Below are 21,847 nucleotides of genomic sequence, written 5' to 3'. Positions count from 1 at the left end.
TAACAACTACAAAATGCCCTCTGGTCTTGCTCTGTAGTGCTTTACACACTCAGTCTTATGCCTAGATCAAATGAAATGGAGCACCTGAGTTCTGTTTGCTGGCAGAAATACTTACTGACAAATGGCCACTGGAAGATGGGATAATAGCCAATTGCACTTTATAGTTCATGTCACAGGCAAATTACATCAAAACTAAACAATGAGCTGAAGAAAGCACTGACCTGCTCCTTTCTAATGCTTTTGAACAGAGTCCTTTGAAAACACTGGATCTAAATGCTTTTCCAGCTTGGTGGTCACCCAGGTGTGACAAGCTTAACAGAGTAGCTTCTGGGGAGATGAGGAAATTGGAATGCAAGGAGTAAATATAACTTTCCTAACATAAATTGAAACCAAGCAATCAACTTCCATTTGTTACTTCCAGTTTGTACCATTTACATAATCACTAAGAATCCTGGAAGTTAATTTCCAGAGCCACAGATTCTTCTTTGTGATAAAAAAAAAAAAAAAAAAAAAAAAAAAAAAAGCAATGTCTTCTATGGCCAGGCACTGTGGCTCATGCCTGTAATTCCAGGACTTTGGGAGGCCAAGGTGGGTGGATCACCTGAGATCAGGAGCTCGTGACCAGCCTGGACAACATGGTGAAACTCCATCTCTCCTAAAAATACAAAAATTAGCCAGGCATGGTGGCGGGTGCCTGTAGTCCCAGCTGCTCGGGGGACTGAGGCAGGAGAATCACTTGAACCCCGGAGGCAGAGGTTGCAGTGAGCCAATATCGCGCCACTGCACTCCAGCCTGGCGACAGAGCAAGACTTCGTCTCAAACAAAAAAAAAGAAATGCCTTCTTTTGGCAACATTACCAATGTTCCTTTCACGTCAACTGAAGGAAGACATTATTTCAAGTAAAACATTTGTCACAGAGTTGACCTCCTAGCCCTTGGTGACAGCACTGAGGCATCCAGGCTGTAAACCTGATCACCGCAGGTGCTCTCCCACTCCCGGGGGCTCCCTGCTTCTGTCCCATCAGCTGCCGCCCTGTCAGGTCTACCTCCCGGGTTTCTCCTGTATCTGTCAGTCCCCTGACATTCTTTCTGCAGGGCCCTGGCCCTTATCAGTAACTACCACGTGGAGATGATATTGCCAAAACCCCAGTCACTAGGCTTTCCTTCTGCAGACTCCACCCTCTTCAACCCATCCTGCCCACTTAAGAGCACCTTCCAGCCAGGCACGGTGGCTCATGCCTGTAATCTCAGCACTTTAGAACGCCGAGGCAGCCGGGTTGCGAGGTCAAGAGACCAAGACCATCCTGGCCAACATGGTGAAACCCCATCTCTACTTAAAAAAAAAAAAAAAAAAAAAATTAGCTGGGCATGGTAGTGCATGCCTGTAGTCCTAGCTACTTGAGAGGCTGAGGCAGGAGAATCACTTGAACGCGGGAGGCAGAGGGTGCAGTGAGCCGAGATCACGCCACTGCACTCCAGCCTAGCAACAGAGCAAGACTCTGTCAAAAAAAAAAAAAAGCACCCTCCCACTGGCACCTGTCACAGGCACTAGCACAGCTAACATGCTGTATTATCCTAACAGCTCTTTATGGCCCCAGACCATTAACAAAGTGAGTGACACACAGGCTTAGGTGTACGTGGTCCTGGGCTGGGAATCCAGCTCCTTCTCTCCAGCACTGTGACTCGCGCTAAATCACTTAGGCCCTGTGAGACTAATCGGTGTTATTCTCACCTGCCTCATAGGTTCACTTAGCAACAAATGAGATAATGTACGGACAGACTTGGCACAATATCTGGCACACAGCAAGGGATTTTTCAGAGGGTAGTTATTATTTTTATTCATTTTCTTATCACCAGTAGCACCTTGCCTCCCATGTTGATACACATTTGTGAAACCCGTATCATGTTTCCAAGACCACATTCCATAAAATAAAACCAGAGCCACAGAATTCCACTGTGGGTATCTGGTCCAACTTCCTGTTTGTATAAATGAGGAAACAGAGACCTATGAGGCTCTCGTTCCAAGTTACAAAGTGCTAACAGCTTTGAGAACTGCTCTTTACATGATCATTCTATCTACAGAAGAGAAATCCCAAACTAAGTCATTCTGTGTCTGTCTCATGAGTTAAAATCATTATCTCCAGCTCAAATGCTCAAAGTGATAGAAGACAGCAAATAACTGAACGTTCAAACATGACAGATAGTTTTTAAAAATCAGTCCATTTAATATGTGCAATGTTTTTATATTTACATTCTAACACAAGAGCATCCAGCTGGCTGAGCACTTTCTTCAAATGAACCCACAGAGCCCTTATTGAGAAGACCTGCCACAGAGGATCTTGAAATCCTATGTCTACCTTAAAACCATTCATCCAGTCCATGGTAGAGGGACACATGGTTCACCCAGGAACATCCTGACTCTAGGAAAATGGAAAAGTTTTGAAGCTAAGAAAATAGAGGAGATCAAGAAATCAGGAAAGCAAAAATGCACGTAAAATTTCTGAGCGCAAAGTGCAACCCCCTCAATTTTCAAGTTGATTAAACTGAAGCTCACAGAAGCTGCAGGTAAGTCCACGAAAAGGCAGTAAACGAGCTTGGCAGAAATGGAGGTTTCATGGCAATTGTCCAAGTGGTGCTTGGTTCTTAGAGACCTTCCAAAAGGCCCCTTGGGACACAGCTTTGGCTTAGGTAATGATTCCTCTCCAAAGAAAGCCCCAGTTTGATGTGAGACTACACAGATAGCTGCGGTCTAAGAGGAATGACTCCATCTGACACAAGCACATGATTTTTTATTCTTGAGTGCTTTCATTCGCTTTCTTTTCTCCCACTGATCCAGCCAACAGCTCTACATTGAAAGCAGGGCCTCAATTCCATGAAAGAACAAGAAGGAAACTAAAGTTCAGGGTGAAAGGAAGGAAGATAATCTACTTTCATGAGAACCAAATATGTGTTCTCTGCAAGGTGTTTTTGCAGAAGATCTCATTAGAGCGTCACCTGGGCCTCAAGTGGTAGGTATTCTCCACGTGTAGAAATGAGAATAGTCAGCCACTCATGCAGAGCCACATAGGTAGGAAGCGAGGCGGCCCGGGCCCAGGGCCTGCATTTCCCCTTTAACCCCTCCGTTTCTTATCATTGAGAATATTGTTTCCATTTAAAAGAGAAAAAAAGCAGCTTTTCAAACTTCCTCCATTTTCTCAGATCACGGCCCATTTTAAAGTCAGATTCAGACATTCTCAATTAGTTTATTCTTTTTATTAGGTTCTACTGATTTTTTTTTTTCAGGGAGAAAATAGCAAACAGCTGTTAAAGAATTACTGCAAGCATATCAGAGCTACAGAATTGACTGTGATCACAAGGGTCTTAACTACAGCTGAAAAGGGTGCACACAAACACTTCAAGCCAGCACTTAAATTCTACTCTTTGCTCCTGAGACACCAGATAAGAAAGCTAAACAGTATTTAGTTAAAATGATTTATGAAAAAAAATTTTTTCCTCTATTAAAATAGCCAAAATAGCCTTTAAATTTAATCTCATGGGGCTAGACTCAGACAAGCACCATTTATCACTCAAAGTTAAATAAAACACAGAAATGACCATGCAAAGCAAAGTAGCCTTAAATTCTCTTTCAGAAACTTTGCAAATAAAAGGAGCCAAAAGCAACAGTGATAAGAAACGCTGACTTATTTTTTAAAGCTGGGTGAACACGCTAAGTTCCCTCTGCTTGCTCTCGTTCAAAGTGCAGCTGCTTAAGCAGCAGCAAAAGCAGTTCTGGGCACACATGCCTCCCTGCAGGTCTGAAAGGGCCAATTAAATTTTATTTGGGTCTATCCTCCTCCTCCTCCTCCACCACCTCCACGTCTTATGTGTGAAGCATCTGGGGCAAAAGAAGAAAATTAAGTAGTCCTGGGATCTAAACACCTTCCTTCCATTATCAGTACAATCAGACCACTCGAGGGACAACCCCACTGCCAGGGAGGTACTCCATTCCAGGAGAGTCAGAACCTCTACACTTACAGAAAAGATAGACCCCGCCCATCAAGACCTTTAGTTAAATGTGTATTTCACCTCTTTGCGGGGAGAAAAAGAAAAAGAAAAAAAATACTTTCTTCAGCTTACCAAAAAGGGCACATTCCCTAAGATGGCTAAAAGAGAAATTAAGAAGGAAAACAGGCCGGGCACAGTGGCTCATGCCTGCAATCACAGCACTTTAGGAGGCCAACGCAGGAGAATCACTTCAGTCCAGGAGTTTGAGACCAGCCTGGGCAACATAGCGAGACCCCTTTCTCCACAAAAAGTAAAAAAAACAGCTAGGTGTGGTGATGCATGCCTGTAGTCTCAGCAACTAGGGGGCCTGTGGTGGCAGGCCTGCTGAGCCCGGAAGGTCAAGGCTGCAGTGAGCCAGGATTGCTCCACTGCACTCCAGCCTGGGTGACAGAGAAGACTCTGTCTCAAAAAATGAAAATAAATTGGGAAACAAAATTCATTAGAAATAAAAAAGATGTGGCTGGGTGCAGTGGCTCATGCCTGTCATCCCATACTTTGGGAGGCCAAACGGGAGGAATGCTTGACCAGGAGTTCCAGACTGGACAACATGGCAAGAACTCGTATCTACAAATAAAAATAAAAATAAATTAGCCCGATGTAGTGGCATGCACCTGTAGTCCCAGCTACTAGGGAGGCTAAGGCAGGAGTCTGAGGCTGCAGTGAGCTATGATCATGCCACTGCACTCCAACCTGGGTGACAGAGCAAGATCTTGTCTCAAAAAAAAAAAAGACTTTTTAATAAATAAATATAGACAAAGACAGAGAAAATGAACACACTTCCATAAAGGCACAGTTGCTACCAATGAGCACAAGCCCAGCTCCTGATGCCAACTGCAGGGCCACAGGGAGGAAACCCTGAGCTTTCTGAAAAGACAAACTTCGGCTCCGTCCCTTTGTCTGAGATGGAGCTTATGAAGTCAGCTCTAGAATCTATCACCAGTGGAGACCTTGCCCTGAACCAGAGCTCTCGGAGAATAAGCTCCCTATTGATCTCAAACCTAGGTTTCAGTGAAAATTAAAGGAATGAAAGAACTGTTACATTTCAAAAGGTATAATAACGAAATGAAATCAATGTTTAATCATGTATGGGACTGAATTTGTAACACTCCTAATTAGGTCTCCAAGATAGCACAGGCGATTCTGACACCAGAAAAGAACCTACGTGGTCTTTGATGACCTACAAACTCATTACTTTTCTCAAAAACTTTAGGTCTTCTCTGATTTCAACTTAAACTAGAATTTTCTACTAATAATGTATTATCAAGAAAATATTTGATTTCTTTCCGTCTTCCATTTCCCATGGTCAAACAGCATGGAGTTCAGCCCTATGTAGGGTAGTAAGTTTTATATAAACAGCCAGCCCATACACACATAAGGCCAATCCCAACATCTCCCGCGGCCCGCGACTGGCATGGGACATGGAAATCCTGGCATGCTTCTTCACTCTCATCACATAGCTTTCTTTAACAGTAGACACACAGTACCCACTGTGTCTAATCAGGGTTTGGGGGCCTCAGGGTCTGCTCTAAGATTAAAAATCTCTTTCCTCAAAGATTTCACCATCTGTCTGGAGAATTCACATATACAGTCACAAAGAGTTAATTCGTCAAGAAGAATGTCAACACAGGGTCCTCACTTCCAAAGAAGGAAAGGGGTTGGGAGTAGCCTTTAACATCATCTGGCCCCAGTGCCTCATTTTGCAGATTAAAAAACTGAGTCACTGCACCAGGAATAATGAGTGCGAGGGGCAAGATTAGAGACCATGATTCAAGGTCTGATTGGAGGTGAGCTATCAGCACTGCCAGGAGAGAAGGCTGGCCTGGAGCATGAGCCTGGGAGAGGCCCGGCAGTTGGTGGGATTTTGATCAACGTGTTCGGGGTGAGGATGGGGTGGGTGTTTAGAAAGAGGTAAGAACAGGGCAGCATGGGGTGAGGATGTGGGGTGAGGATGTGGGGTGGGGGAGGGGCAGGCCAAGCTGCACAGGGACCACCTCTGTGGGAGTAGGAGGCAGAGGAAGTCCGCGAATCTCACAAAGGAGGCGGCTTAGTGCCCAGACGATGGGTAAGTTGAGGGTCCTGCGGGCCGGACTCCAATCCCAGCTCCACCTTCATGCTGTGAAAACACAAGGAAGGGACTCAGAATCTCTTCCCACTTGCTCTTTCCCTTGTTATGTTAGGACAGCACCAACTCTCGTATAGTTAAACGACTGAGCACAACTGTGACCAGTTTCATGCACAGGCACCGCTGCGGAGTGGGATGTGATGATGAACAAGAACAAGAGGCCTTGCCCTCCAAGAAGCGGCCACTCTACCTGCAAGAGGCCAACACTAAGCAGGTAAACAAATAAGAGGGTGTTCCGGCATGAGAAGCTAATGCAGAAGACAAACCGCCAAGGACTGTGGTTGAGAAGAGCCACGGGAGTTACCCAGGCACCTCCCGGTGTACAGGGCCCCTCCACGGAGGCTCACTGCTCTCTCCCAGGCTCCCCGAGCTACGAAGCCCACACTTGGTCCTCAGGCAAAGGATGAATGCTACATAGTCTCAGGAGCTACAAAAGCTCGAGTACAGCAGTGACAAGATAGCAACACGAGAAAGTTACAGGGATCATTTCCCGTGACAATGGTCATCGACGCGGAGTCTCCTCTGCCACAACTAACTCCTGCTCCTGCTCTCCGCGGGGCTCTGGGCTTCTGCCGTCGTCCACCCGCCTGCAACTGGCCGCTCCCTCTAACCCTTCCACAGGGACAAGGTGTCTTTTTTGTCACCTGTGAGCATCTTCCCCAAGCATTTTTCACCAGGGCTGCTCAAAATAAGCAAAAAATAAAAATTAAAAAAATAAAAATGGCTGTCTTATTTCCTCTGCTCTTCCTATAGCAACACTGCTAATGAAAATACATACACTGAATAAACACTTGCAGAGAAAACCATCTGCTTCATCCTACTAATGTCAGTGGGAACCGTGCTTGTTTACCAGCAGGGTCACGAGGAGGGGACACAGAAAACCTTCTCAGGAACCATCAGGGAAATGGCCTGGGCGGGCATAGGGGCACCTTATTAACCCTTTCAGATGCCCAAGAGTCACTCCGTTTCATAACCTCTGGCTGGAAGAGAAAGCCGCATATATCATAAACCACAGGCTGAAGTTTATTTGCGCAGTGTTTTCCACATAAAGATGAAAAAACGCCACGCAAGAATTTACTATAAATACTGCGCTTGAACTTTCCACTCTGCAGAGGAAATACCTAAAAAGACTGTCCAAGTTCAACCACAAAGGTGCTTGTGGAACCAGCTACAGAATGGAAAAGATCGTGGAGCTAACTGCCAAAGCCTTCCAAAAGGTACAGCTCTTTAATAATAATTTTTTTAGGGTCCAAAGAAGGACGGAGACACCATGGAGAAGATGGTGTGGTTCTTTGTGCCAGGAAGTGTTTAGGGGATTTGCATTTTAAATGCCTGCTTTACCTACAAATCCGTATTTTAAAATAAAATTAATAAGCAAAGGCCCAGGAAATTCAACCCCCAGGGAAAGACACCAGTCATCCCCAAAGGAAACTGCAGGGACTTCTGGCCACGTGCCCGGCTCAGCTGCGTGGCGAATGTGACTGAGCCATGAGAAGTCATTCACTTGGGGCACTCCATCAAAGGATGTTTCCAGGGTCAGACACTTGGCCTTGAATTCCCAGCAAAAAGTTTTACAGCAAGGTTTTAAAGCAAGAGCTGAGTCTCTCACAATCCCGTAGTCACCTTCTTCCCAATCCCTGGTGACTGAGCCATCACAGCAGCCCCGATGCCTTTCAGCTGCTGCTGGCCTGGCCGTGGTTGCTCTTAAACAGCAGGAGGTACTGACTCAGAATCAGCTCCACCAATAAAAATGCTGATATATGACTTTCTACAGCCAGTTAAGGAATATATCTGTTGCCCAGGGGTTAAGAGAAACATTCTGACCAAACTAGAAAAATTAAAATATGGCCAGGTGTGATGGCTCCCACCTGTAATCCCAGCACTTTGGGAGGCCAAGGCGGGCGGATCACGAGGTCAGGAGATCAAGACCATCCTGGCCAACATGGTAAAGGCCCGTCTCTACTAAAAATACAAAAATTGGCTGGTGGTGGCAGGCACCTATCGTACCAGCTACTTGGGAGGCTGAGGCAGGAGAATCGCTGAAACCCAGGAGGAGGAGATTGCAGTGAGCTGAGATCGCACCACTGCACTTCAGCCTAGAGACACAGCAAGACTCCGTCTCAAAAAAAAAAAAAAAAGAGAAAAATATGAATGGAGGAGACATGTGAAAATGAACAATGGCATTAATTCTACTTGTAAAATAAACTCACCCTCACTCTAACAGTCAGCAAACATTTAATTAGCACCTACTATATGCCAGGTGCCATGCTAGATGCTGGGGACAGACAGAACAGGCAGGCAGTTGGACGTGCATGTCATTACTACTAATCATGTGTTTAGTTAAGCTCTTACTACATGCCAAGAATTGCTCCAAACACTTTATGTCACCTTTTTTTATTCTCATATAGTATAAAGTCGAGTTTATTATTAGCCTCATTTTATCGATACAGACAGGTTAAATAACTTGTTCACGCTGCACAACTATCAGTAGGAGATGCCGGGACTTGAACCCAGGCTCCCTCGTGCATCTGATAGGTATATGAGTAAAGAGGTCTGCAGGAAGGATGAAAAAGCCCTGTCCACTGCTTGAGAGAGTAGGCATCCAGGTAAAACTGCTAGGGCTTTTAAGAATGCATAGGAGTTTATCAGAGAGCATGAGAAAGGTTCCTTCCAGACAAAGGGCTTATAAAAGCAAAGCATAAGCCATCAGAAATTATGAAGAAAAATCACTTTAAAACATAAAAACACACTTTTATTACTACTTCTTGGGCAGGGAGTTCCTAGATAGGTCCTAAATAGTAGCTAGGAATGGGGTCTTGACTTTCTTTGGTTTCAAGAAGAACTGCAGGTGACCACAGTCCAACGATCCCCAGAGTGAGTGCACACAAGAGCAGCATTTGCCAGTTCCACAGTCCAATCCACTCAGAAGAACACCATGTAATAGAATGTGCTGCTAGAAACCTGGGCTCAGAAGTCCTTCACAGTACTGAATAGGAAACGCTGAAATGAAACACCTCACTGAACCAGTCCGGCAACAAAGAAAAATGTGGGTGAGGTGGCACACATACGGACCACAGGTGCCAGGAGGCCCAATTCTAACCAGATGGCAGGGCCTCTCCTCAACAGAGTCTATGATTTTAGCAGATTAGCAACAGCTTTGTTCACCAAAATACAAAGCTGTCCCAAGTCCTTGAAAGATACAAATTCCACAAGAAAATTAGAAAACACAAAGGTGGTTTGCAGTGTGCAATAAATTGGTGGTTTTAAGCATAGCTATTCTGAGTTTATCTTTTCCTGAGACGTTTAATGTTAGTTCATGTGCTCTGCACAATGTTCTTTGAAATAAATATAATTTGCTGACTCATATCCCATAAATGATTAAATGATGGGTTACCAACGTTAATGCCGACTATTAAATTCCAGCCCCTCTAGCCAACAGGAATGACACACAGATCGTCTCCATGTTAAAAACAGGTGTGCTCCCAGAGTTTGTTTATAAGTTGGCTGCTTGGAATTCAAGAGTTATTTTCCTCCTCCACAAACAATATTAGATGTGGTATTTGATACTCAAGACAGAAAACCCAAAATACTAGATCCAAGGAGTGTTAAGAGTTCTCTGGACTGAGCCGATGAGAGGGAGTGGGCCGGCCGCTTAGCCAGCCAGACACTCCCACTTCCTCTCCAGCCGGGAATAAGATGTGCAGCAGCTGCACGAAGCAGGCGGCGGCTTCTCAACCTCCCGCAGGAGCGATCTGAGGAGGAGGCTGGGAGAGGCCAGGCAGGGGCTCGGAGAAGACCAGCAGAAGTGAGGAGCGCCAGGGGCTCCAGCGGCTGCTGGCTCCTCCTGTGACAGCTCCGGCCCCCAGGCGGCTCTGTCCAGGGCCCTGGGGTGGCAGGGCCTCCCCATCTCTAGGGCGGCCATATGGCAGGCTCGGAAGGAGGCTTTTCGATACTCCCACACCCGCCCTGTGGGGTTGCATGCACAGACTCTCCTGATTCCGTCACATGAAAACACACGTGGCTCTTTAATGATGCTCTCAGAATTGTTCTTGCCAGTAACCTGGACTTGAGTTCAACAGCCCCCCTGCCACAAACACACATGCACAAGCACCAATGTGAGAGAAGAACTGTCTATGACCAGTAAATTAAACTGGGATCCAGCCAGAAGACCACTCTTCCCTACAGTTACATACATATACATAACATATACATATGCACTTAGATTACATATATATTTGAATGGAAGGTCATAGTAAAATTCAAGTGCCGAGGCCACTGACGTCACTACATGGGTGGTTCATGCATAAATCTAGACACTGGAGAGCTCGAAACCAGAATGGGTCAGCGGGGCCACTGGGGGGTGGGGAGGGAGGTGCTGAACACGCAGGCCCTCCAGCCACCTCATGTCACTGGCCATGGGAATGAGCCGAACCTCCTCACACCAAAGGTTGCCCCCTAACACACTCCTGGGTTCACAGATAAGCCCCCAACTTACTGGAACTTCAAATGCCTCCTGGGTGTCATCCAGCATCTGGATTTTGATGGACACAAGTTTTCCTGAAGGTGTTGGGGGCGGCTTCTGTCCACGTTCCAAGGTACTGATCCCCGAATTTTCCGGGGCCCCCAGTCGTGATCCCGGGGTCGGCCTCTGCTCTATTTCTCCCATGATGAAAGTGGCTTAGAGAATATCTGCAGGAAGCAGTGAGAAAGAAAAACACATCAGAATAGGAGACTGCCACCCAAGCTGTGTGCCACCTTGAACCCCACCCAGGTGGGCAGGGGGCTCCATCCCTGCACAGGAATCACATATAGGGAGGCGTCGGTTCACTCACAAAGTCACCTTTAAGCACTCAAGGCATGCAAATACTTTTTGCGTACTTTATTCTTTTGAATAATTTTGCATATTGTTGCATATTTTATTCCTTTCTCGTTTTACAGTCTGTTCTTAATTATTCAGTGTCTACAATGAGCTAGGCTAGGCACTACTTTTTACACATTGAAGTCTGGTGGGAAGATGATAAACAGTGCCTAAGCCATATCATTAGCATCCATTAATTACCTTTTATGGACACAGTTACATGCTAAGTACTATGGGTATTCTAAAGATAAACAGGTAAAACGCGCACTGCAGAGCTCGGGCTAATAATCTGGTGGAGGAAATAGACCTACACTCGCAGACATACACTCACACAGACAGAGGCAACAGAGAGTAGGGTCATTTTTCTTGGTTTCTAGTGTCTATTTCTATTACAATAAACACCTAATAATTCATTTCTTTCCAGCCACCCACCCCTCCAACTATTTCCCCTTTCCCAAGAAGCCATTCTACACACTATACTATAGTATCAACAAAGTTATTTTCCTAAAAGCAGTCATCTTTCCTCCCCAGATAGTCTACTCTTCTCTAATGACACCCTCAGCTTCTCCCTCCCCTCTCGCTGCCTCTGTCTGGCTCCAGGTCTCCACATGCGTGGCTTGCTGTGGCTGAGTGCTTTGCCCTCTTTCTTCACCTGGAAACTTCTACCACTGCTTTAAAATTCAGTTCAAATGTCACATCCCAGCCAGGCGCGGTGGCTCACCCCTGTAATCCCAGCACTTTCGGAGGCCAAGGTGGGTGAATCACCTGAGGTCAGGAGTTCGAGACCAGCCTGGCCAACATGGTGAAACTCCGCCTCTACTAAAAACACAAAAATTAGCCAGGTGTGGTGGCATGTACCTGTAGTCCTAGCTACTTGAGAGGCTGAGGCAGGAGAATCGCTTGAAGCTAGGAGGTGGAGGTTGCAGTGAGCCAACATTGCACCCACTGCACTCCAGCCTGGGTGACAAGTGTGAAACTCCATCTCAAAAACGAAAACAAATGTCACATCCTGGCATCTGGTGCAGAGCATATGTGCTGCTATCCCCTCTGTGCTCGTGGCTGTCAAAGCCACACTGCGGTGGTTGAGCCCACGTGTGTGGAGAAGGCACTGTGATGCCCTTAAAGCAAGAACCCAATCTCAAATGTCCTTTGCAGCTCAGCGCCTACCTAGGCACAATGCCTCACACAGAGTGAAGGTCAATATCGGCTGCTTAACGACTGGACCACTCAGCCAGTATATTTATATATGGCTGCATATTTAGTACCAGAAGGACACAAGGGAATGAGACTTCCATGTGAGATGAAGTGGTTAAATGAAAAGAAAGGCTTCCATCATGGAGGTGGTGAGAATTGAACTCAAGGTAGTCTCAAACGTTGGAAAATACTTCGAAGAGACAGGAGACAGACAAAGAAAAGGCACTCCTGGGAAGTGGAATGGCATCCACAGAGTTACGGGACAGAAACACGATGACACAGGTGAAAAAGAGTGAGAATCAGAGCCTGAGAGTTCAAGATGTATTTTAGAAATGATTTGAAGTCAGGCTCTAGAGGAGTGGTCCCCAACCTTTGTGGCACCAGGGACTTGTTTTGTGGAAGACAGTTTTTCCACAGACAAAGTGGAGGCAATGGTTGCGGGATGAAACAGTTCCACCTCAGATCATCAGGCATTAGATTCTCATAAGGAGCACTCAACCTAGATCCCTCGCATGCGCAGTTCCCAACAGGGTCTGTGCTCCTATGAGAATCCAATGCTGCAGCTGATCCGACAGGAGGGGGAGCTCAGGTGGTGATGCTTGCCTGCCGCTCAACTCCCGCTGTGCAGCCCAGTTCCTGACAGGTCACGGACCACTGGTCCACAGCCCAGGGTCTGGGGACCCCTCCTTTAGAGGACTTCAAATGCCTGGCTGAAAAATATGGTCTTTACCCTGTAGGCAGCAGGAGCCACCGAGGGAAAACTAACAACACAACAACAATTTCAGAAAAATGAATCTGAGGATGGTACTATATATAACTAAAGAAAGAGGGTTGGGAGGGCAGGGGCTGGGGCATCCAGTTACAAATCAACTGTCACAATTCATGCTTGAAGTGCCAATCTGGACAGCAGCAATGGAAATCAAAAGGTGATGCTATAAAATCTACTTTTGTGGAAAAACTAACCCAATGTTACAAATGGTTAGCTACTGAGAGGGGGAGGTAAAAGTCCAGCACTGGGCCGGGCGCGGTGGCTCACACCTGTAATCCCAGCACTTTGGGAGGCCGAGGCGGGCGGATCACGACGTCAGGAGATGGAGACTATCCTGGCTAACATGGTGAAACCCCGTCTCTACTAAAAATACAAAAAATTAGCCGGGCGTGGTGGCGGGTGCCTGGAGTCCCAGCTACTCGGGAGGAGGCTGAGGCAGGAGAATAGCATGAACCCGGGAGGCGGAGGTCGCAGTGAGCCAAGATCGCGCCACTGCACTCCAGCCCGGGCGACTGAGCAAGACTACGTCTCAAAAAAAAAAAAAAAGAAAAAAAAGTCCAACACTGATGAGAAAGTTTGAAATCAGGGCAGAAGGGAGGAAGTAGGAGGGGGAGGTGTGAGTGTGCTTTGGACCGCTTCCTAGGGCTGTAAAAGGACTTCCTGTGGGCTGTCCTGTCTGGGAGCTGGAGCTGGGTCTGGGCTACGGGTTCAGGGTGAAAGCCATTAGAATCAATGAAAGGGGGTGAATGTGTAACCAAAAAAGCAAAATGAACCACCAGGCCCAATGGTGAGGGTCATGGAGAAAGAGGAGATGGGAAAAAGAGATGCCCCAGGGGGCACTTTTGGACAAAGAGGCCACAGAAGGGGCACCACAGAGCTATCTGGGGTGCAAGGAATAGAACTGTGGGCTGCATCTCACTCACATTTGAGAAAAAGTCACCCTTCATTTCTTTCCAGCCACCCACCCCTCCAACTATTCCCCCTTTCCCAAGAAGCCATTCTACCATTCTATACATTGTACTGTAGTATCAACAGTTTTTCTTTTTTTATTTTTTATTAATTTTATTTTACTATTATTATTATTATTATTATTTGCAATGGACTCTCACACTCTGTTACCCAGGCTGGAGTGCAGCAGCGCAATCTTGGCTCACTGCAACCTCCGCCTCCTAGGTTCAAGCAATTCTCCTGCCTCAGCCTCCCGAGTAGCTGGGATTACAGACATGCACCACCACACCCGGCTTTTTCTTTCTTTTTTTTTTTTTTTTTGAGACACAGTTTTACTCTGTTGCCCAGGCTGGAGTGTAATATCTATATCTTGGCTCACTGCAACCTCTGTCTCTCAGGTTCAAGCAATTCTCCTGCCTCAGCATCCTGAGTAGTTGGGATCACAGGTGCACACCACCACACCCAGCTAATTTTTGTATTTTTAGTAGAGACAGGGTTTCACCATGTTGGCTAGGCTGGTCTTGAACTCCTGACCTCAAGTGATCCACCCGCCTCAGCCTCCCAAAGTGCCAGGACTACAGGCGTGAACCACCGTGCCCAGCCAACAAAGTTATTTTCCTAAAAAAAAAAAAAAAAAAAAAAAAATCTTTCCTCCCCAGATACTCTGTCTCCTGATCCCTCAGCTTCTCCCTCCCCTCCCGCTGCCTCTGTCTGCCTCCAGGTCTCTACACGTGGTTCACTGTAGCTGAGCGCTTTGCCCTCTTTCTTCACCTGGAAACTTCTACCATTGCTTTAAAACTCAGGAAAGTTGGCTGGCGCGGTGACTCACGTCTGTAATCCCAGCACTTTGGGAGGCCGAGGCAGGTGGATCACGAGATCAGGAGATCGGGACCATCCTGGACAACACGGTGAAACCCTCTCTCTACTAAAAATACAAAAAATTGGCCGGGCATGGTGGCGGGCGCCTGTAGTCCCAGCTACTCGGGAGGCTGAGGCAGGAGAATGGTGTGAACCTGGGAGGCGGAGCTTACAGTGAGCTGAGATCACGCCACTGCACTCCAGCCTGGGTAACAGAGCAAGACTGTCTCAAAAACAAAAACAAACAAACAAAACTCAGGAAAGTTTTAAAGCCTTCTCTTCAGGAAAACCATCTGGTTTGCAAATCTCATTTTGTAGAGTTTTCTTCCCTAACTCATTCTCAGCCTTTTCCTTAAGAGTAGGTCCCCAGAAGTTTTCTAATGAACTCCTTACTTCCTCTGCAATGAAACCTCTAATGCTGTCACCATAGACACAAGGGCTGGCCCTGAGGTCAGCAAATCAGAAACTATGGGGTCACATCCACAGCGACTCAAATCACCGGGGCCTAAAAGGGCGTGTCCTTCAATCGAACATGGTAAGGGCCTGATCACTGTCTAGGAAACACCATTTACTCCTTACTTCTCCCACACTCACCCTCCTCACCTATGGTCCATCAAAGCCTTTTGAAGATTTTACTCACTCCTTATGTCGTCTGGTAACATAGGGGTTCTAAGACAGCCAATGCTTCTCTGGAGCTAACACTGTCTGTCTCAGAACCCCAGTGTTACCAGATGACATATGGAGTGAAGATCTGAGTTTTTTTTTTTTTTTTTTTTTTTTTGAGATGGAGTCTTGTTCTGTTGCCCAGGCTGGAGTGCAATGGCGCAATCTCAGCTCACTGCAACCTCTGCCTTCCAGGTTCAAGCGATTCTCCTGCCTCAACCTCCCCAGTAGCTGGGATTACAGATGCCCACCACCACGCCCAGCTTTTTTTTTTTTTTTCCAGTACAGATGGGGTTTCACCATGTTGGCTAGGCTGGTCTTGAACTCCTGACTTTAAATGATCCAAGTGCTGGGATTACAGGCGTGAGCCACCACGCTGGCCCCTTCTTTTTTGAATGCCTGATTCCACAGGTCTGTTATATAAGTGCCTTTCTCACTTCTGCCTCAAATAAGCTTTTCCTAAGCATCTGTTTCTAATCTGTTTGGTTGTGTGATCTCTGCTTTGGTTCATTCACTCATTAGCCTTGAGGGATGAGACCAGCCTGGTTAATCTAGAATCCCAGCCTAGTGCCCTTCACCGAAGTGGAAAAGAGATCCTCAATATTGGGTCAATGAATCAAAGTGTGTGTGTGTGGAGGTGGTGGTGGGGGAGCGGTATAGTCATTATGAAGTCAGTTGTGTCCAAAATAATCTTCACAAGCCAGGCAAAATTACTTCTATTCCATATACGTTTTCTGTTCACTGTCTCATGGTTAAAAATAAATGCAATCTCCAGAGAAAACTATGCCATCAGTCAAGCTGGCCTTCCCCATTCCCAGCCCCTCCATGCACTTTTCCTACTTTGGTGTGGCCCCTCCCCATCCCACCCCCTCTGCCCTGCACTTGCTCAGCTGGGACAGGCCCTGTGCACGGTAATTCACACTGGCCTTTAGCTGGGCTTGTCACTCTGAGTCAAGCAGGCGTGGACCTGACTATGGTGTTGATACCCATCCAGGGAGTCGATGATGGCAGCAAGGAAGGGCTCTCCTCTCCCACCTCACCCCAGCCTAAAGGTGCTCAGACCCTCCCTGCAAATATTTTCTCCTCATCCTACCTAAGCAAAAAGCAAGATTCCTCATCCTCTGAACTGAATCCTTTCCCCCCCTCTTGCCCAAAATCCCCAGATAAATATATATTCTAATTTTTAGCACCTTGGCATTTAAAAATTTGATTGAGTTAGTCATTAACAGATACTTGGTAGCTTAACTTCCTTTCTCTTTACTTCTCAAATGATCTCATGTCTAGGTTATTTCTACTTCTGGATACTGATGCTTGAACAAAGTATGTCATACTTTTTGTTATCATACTTACAGGCAGACTGTTGCTGTACATGGAAAAGTCTGTTTAATTCAACCATAAATCCAGCCAAGAGTTTTGAGTTGAGCATCCTAAGAACGCTGAGGGAACATCTCAGGAACGCTGGCAAGTCATAAATGGGTAACCACAATTGATGCTTGATAGCAAAACTGGTAAGCCCAGTAATGCAATGCCATCTTCCAGATAAACAAATCCAACAAAGCGAAAGGCCTCTAGTGTATAAATATTAACCTATGCTCTATTCTGAATTTATCTCCATTAACTTCCTCTGACTTCTGAATTTCTTGACGAATAGCCAAAATATAGACTACTATTTCTTTCCTTGTGATACCTTATTACTAAAGTGATTACTCCAGACCTTAAAGTTAAAACCTGCTTGCAAAACTACTTTATTAGTTAGATCTATTTGAAAAATTACTTTAAAAAAGTAACAACAAAAAAGTAACAAGATTTTTAACTGCCAGAGAAAAGGTAAAAAACTAGAGTTGTCTTGTCTTAGTATCCTGACTTATAAGGACTTCCTCTTGGAATTCATCCAAAAGCAATAAGCAGTACACTAAAAAATGCAAATTCCATCCCTGAGGAAACTGGGAGACATCTGTAGCCCCAAACCAGAAAATGTAAGAAAGATGTGCCAAGCTGCAGTGAAGGTCAGAAAGAAGTGAAGGAAAATGCTTGGAGAGACTGCTCACGGCTACAGATCTCAGATAAAAATGGCGGAGCTTCAAATAAGCAACAAACCAGTCATAACTTTCTTGGAATAACAAGGACAGGTGGGCAGATTCACAGTAACAGCTTCCCTGGGCACAGTGTGATTGATATGAAATGAGAAACCATACAGGCAAGCCATATTTGTAGGAAGCAGTCTGTTGCTGAGGCGAGATGAAAAAGACAGAGACTGCATCAGACATGCCACCAAGGTTGACTACCAAAGTTTCAGCAAGTAAGGGAACAGCAAAGGTTGAAAGGATTACACACACACACACACACACACACACACACACACACAACCTCAAGTCATGAAAATTCCTATGAGTATGGGACACGGCTCTGTCTGCTGGCCCACCAAGGCTCCTGCAAAGAGCTACTTATATCTACTAACCAAAAAACAAACAAACAAAAAAACCTTTACAAAGATGCTGCAAGAAAAAAGAAAAATGACAGATGAACATCCAAAGAAATGTTACATGCAACAGATTAAAGCTTTGTCCAAACATATTGTTATAAATTAATAAAACTTCATGAAATAACTGATTCCATAGACAAAAACAAAGGATTTACAAGAGTTCAGGGAAGCCATGGGAAGACATTAGCAGAAAATAAAGAATAAGGGTGGCAGACCTTAGGAGGACAAAATGGAAGAATGAAAATATCACCAAAACACAGGCCAAATGGAAAGCAGCTAAAAGGAAATACACACTGGTCAAAATATGAAGGACCTCATGGGAAAGACTGAGAAAAGCAAGCAATAGATTTAAAACACAGAGAACTGGCCAGGCACAGTGTCTCACACCTGTAATCCCAGCACTTTGGGAGGCCGAGGCAGGTGGATCATGAAGTCAGGAGATCAAGACCACCCTGGCTAACACAGTGAAACCCCGTCTCTACTAAAAATACAAAAAAATTAGCCAGGAATGGTGGTAGGCACCCGTAGTCCCAGCTACTCAGGAGGCTGAGGCAGGAGAATGGCATGAACCCAGGAGGTGGAGCTTGCAGTGAGCTAAGATCACGCCACTGTACTCCAGCCTGGGCAACAGAGTGAGACTCTGTCTAAAAAAAACACAGAGAACTGATAGATATGGAAGACAGAGACAGATGATCCAACATACCCACAATCGGTATCCCTAAAGAAACAAAAATCAAAGAATAGAACAAGAAAAAAAAGTTTAAGGCATAATTCAGGAAAACATTTTAGAAATTAAAGATACTTGTCCATAATAAATGAAGATATCCTATTCCAGGGATAACTACCATAAAATGATCACCACAAAGATAATTTGACAACTCATTTCCTGAGTCATAGCTGGTCTTCAAACTTTAGGAAGGAATCATTTGGGCAGCTAGGCAAAAAGTTCAAATAAAGTATGAGGCAACAAAATTTTAGAATTGTCCACAGCAACATTCAAGGCTTAAATGCCAAAAACGTCCTCAAAGAATTGTAACAGAATCAAAACTTTAATCACAAGCAAACTTTCATTCAACTACAATAGCCAAATTTTTTTTCTTTTTTTTTTTTTTTTTTTAGATAGGGTCTCACTCTGTCACCTGGGCTGAAGTGCAGTGGCATGATCACAGCTCACTGTAACCGCGAGCTCCTAGGCTCAAGCAATCCTCCTGCCTCAGCCTCCCAAGTAGCTGAGACTGCAAATATGCACCACCACCACCACTTAGTATGTACAGAGTCTTGTTATGTTGCCCAGACTAGTCTTGCACTCCTATCCTCAAGCAATCTTTCTGCCTTGGCCTCCAAAGTGCTGGGACTACAGGCATAAGCCACCACATGCAGCCAATAGCCAAATATTTTAAACAGGTGAGAATTCAGAAGAATGTTAGCCAACCCCTTCTCAAAAAAACTACTAAAGGATAAACTTCAGCAAAACAAAAGGTAAGTGAAAGAATGAAAAACAATTATTGGTGAACTTTACATCCATGTATACTTTGAGAAAGAAAAAAAATTGTAACAGCCACAGAATATTATATAACGCCTGACAATGTAGAAATAACGCAGCTAAAAAACTGGCAGGGAAAGGAGCAGAAATGGTGAGAGGCACTGTAAGTTCGCTATTACTTGTTTTAAAACTGATAATAGGAAGATTTTAAATCTGCAAAGACAAAGACGGTTAAGCACATGAAAAGATGTTCAACATCATTAATCATTAGGAAATGCAAATTACACACACAATAAGATATTTCACACCCACTGTAATGGCTACAACAAAAAAGACGGACAATAACAAGCGTCATCAAGAATATGGAGAATCTGGATGTAAGGGCCATCTGGCTGTGACATCTGTCACCCCACTGATCATCGGGGTTCATTGCGCTGGGGGTGATTGCCAGGGTTGATCTGGCTAACCTGGCTGGCTAGGCGGGTGTTCCTTTCCTCCCTCACCACTCCATGTGTGTCCCTCCCAAAACTGTGTGCTTGGTGGAAGAGGACGACCATCCCCGATAGAGGTGGACTGGTTTTCGGTCAAGGGTATATGAGTAGCTGTGCTCTCCTGCTAGAACTTCCAAACAAGCTCTCAAGAACGTGAAAGATCTGAAACTCATACACTGCTGGTTGCTGGAAGGAATATAAAATGCTGCAAACACTTTAAAAGGCATTTTGGCAGTTTCTTAAAATTGTAATCATAAGTTTGGCATGAAACCCAGCAAACCCTTCTGCTGGTGACCCTGCAATTCCACTCCTAGGTATCTTCCCGGGACAAATGAAAACATATGTCTGCACAGAAGTACATGCAGATGTCCACAGCCAAAAAAGAGCCAACAAGTGGATAACCCAATAACCCAAACAGTCATCAACTGGTGAGTGAATAAACCAAATGTGATCTATCCATACCAGGGAATATTGTTCTGCCACAAAAAGACGCAAAATGCTGACACACGCCACATAGATGGACCTCGCAAACATTTTGCTGAGTGACAAGAGCCACATGCAAAAGACACCATAAACCCATGATCCTATTAAATGTAATATCCAGCCAAGGCTTTATCAGGAGGACAAATATCCAGAAAGTAGTTGCCTGGGGCTGGGATTAGGAGCTGGATCACCAGCAAAGGGCACAAGGAATTGTGGTCTTTCTGGGGAAGATAGAAATGTTCTGAAATTGGACCGTGGTGATGGTCACACAATGCTGTAAACTGACTAAAAACCTTTGAATTGTACCCCTGAAACAGGTCAAAGTTACAATTTGTGATTACACCTCCATAAATCTAAAAATGTCTATGTGTCCATGAATATTCCTGTGAACACAAAGAGCCTCTCTGGAAGGAGAGGGAGGTAACTGGAAGGAGAGCTGACTCCAATGAGGCAGCCAGCCTGGCCTGGGACAAAAGCAAGGAAGGCTGGGGACTGGCTTTTCATCGGATGCTCTTTTGGACCTTTTTAATTTTGTACCATATACCTATATGTTTAATTAAGAAGTAATTTGGGCCAGGGGTGGTGGCTCATGCCTGTAATCCCAACATTTTGGGAGGCTGAGGCAGGAGGATCACTTGAGGCCAGCAGTTTGAGATCAGTCTAGGCAACATAGCAAAACCCCGTCTCTACAAAAAATTTAAAAACTACCCAGGCATGGTGATAAGCACCTGCAGTCCCAGCTACTTGCAATGCTGAGGCAAGAGGATCACTTGAGCCCAGAAATGTGGCTGCGGTGAGCTATGATTGTACCACTGCACTCCAATCCGGGCAACAAAGCAAGACCCTATCTCTTAAAAAAGAACAAAAAAAGTAATTAAGAAGACTATGTTTAATTAAGAAGTAATTAAACAATTTTTAATTTAATCTACTAAAAGCACACATTCCTACCAACTCCTCCTGCCCCCACTGAGAGCATAAACCCAGTGAGATGAAATCACGGTGAAGACGAACTACTTTCAATCAAGCCGGGTAGATGAAGAGAAACTTTTTGCAAGAGTTTGTTTCCCCTCTTCTAGTTTTCAATACAAGCAACTGAAAAATTCCAGGTTAAGAAAAATTCATAGAAATGTGTTATTCAAAGAAGAAGTCCCAAGTGGCAGAGCTGCAGGAAGCCAAATGGCTGGGTTCTGAGTCCTCCAAGCACTTCTGTGCCCCATGTTGAGAGAAAAGAAGTGTGGATGTGCCATTGAGTGAGGGCAAAAAATCAAGTGTCAGACACCCAGGAGAGCAAAGGGCAAAGGGCGTGTGATCAATCTCCAACAGCTCCATGCATCTGGCTCTGCTCTTATGAGCCGGAAGCTGCCACAAAGCCACCTTGTGCCTCTGTTCCCGGGGAGCCACACGCCAGGAGCTGGCCCCAGAGGAGGGTGGGGTGGAGATAAACTGGAAAAGC

At 45.3% G+C, this 21,847-nt stretch overlaps 1 protein-coding gene across 3 annotated transcripts in view; it reads right to left on the bottom strand.

Moving 5' to 3' along the window:
• FARP1 (FERM, ARH/RhoGEF and pleckstrin domain protein 1) overlaps positions 1 to 21,847 on the bottom strand; it is a 312,172-nt gene that overhangs the window by 228,682 nt on the left and 61,643 nt on the right. For all 3 annotated transcript variants that reach the window (XM_030813589.1, XM_030813590.1, XM_030813588.1), the window contains exon 2: positions 10,661 to 10,854. In XM_030813589.1, the coding sequence (XP_030669449.1) occupies positions 10,661 to 10,831 (171 nt within the window). In that variant the 5' untranslated portion in view covers positions 10,832 to 10,854. The remainder of the gene's footprint in view (positions 1 to 10,660; positions 10,855 to 21,847) is intronic.

This window comes from Nomascus leucogenys, chromosome 5 (assembly GCF_006542625.1).
Source record: "Nomascus leucogenys isolate Asia chromosome 5, Asia_NLE_v1, whole genome shotgun sequence".
NCBI classification, from domain to species: domain Eukaryota; kingdom Metazoa; phylum Chordata; class Mammalia; order Primates; family Hylobatidae; genus Nomascus; species Nomascus leucogenys.
Note: the sequence above shows the minus strand (reverse complement) of the source record. Positions and strands in the feature narration are given on the sequence as shown.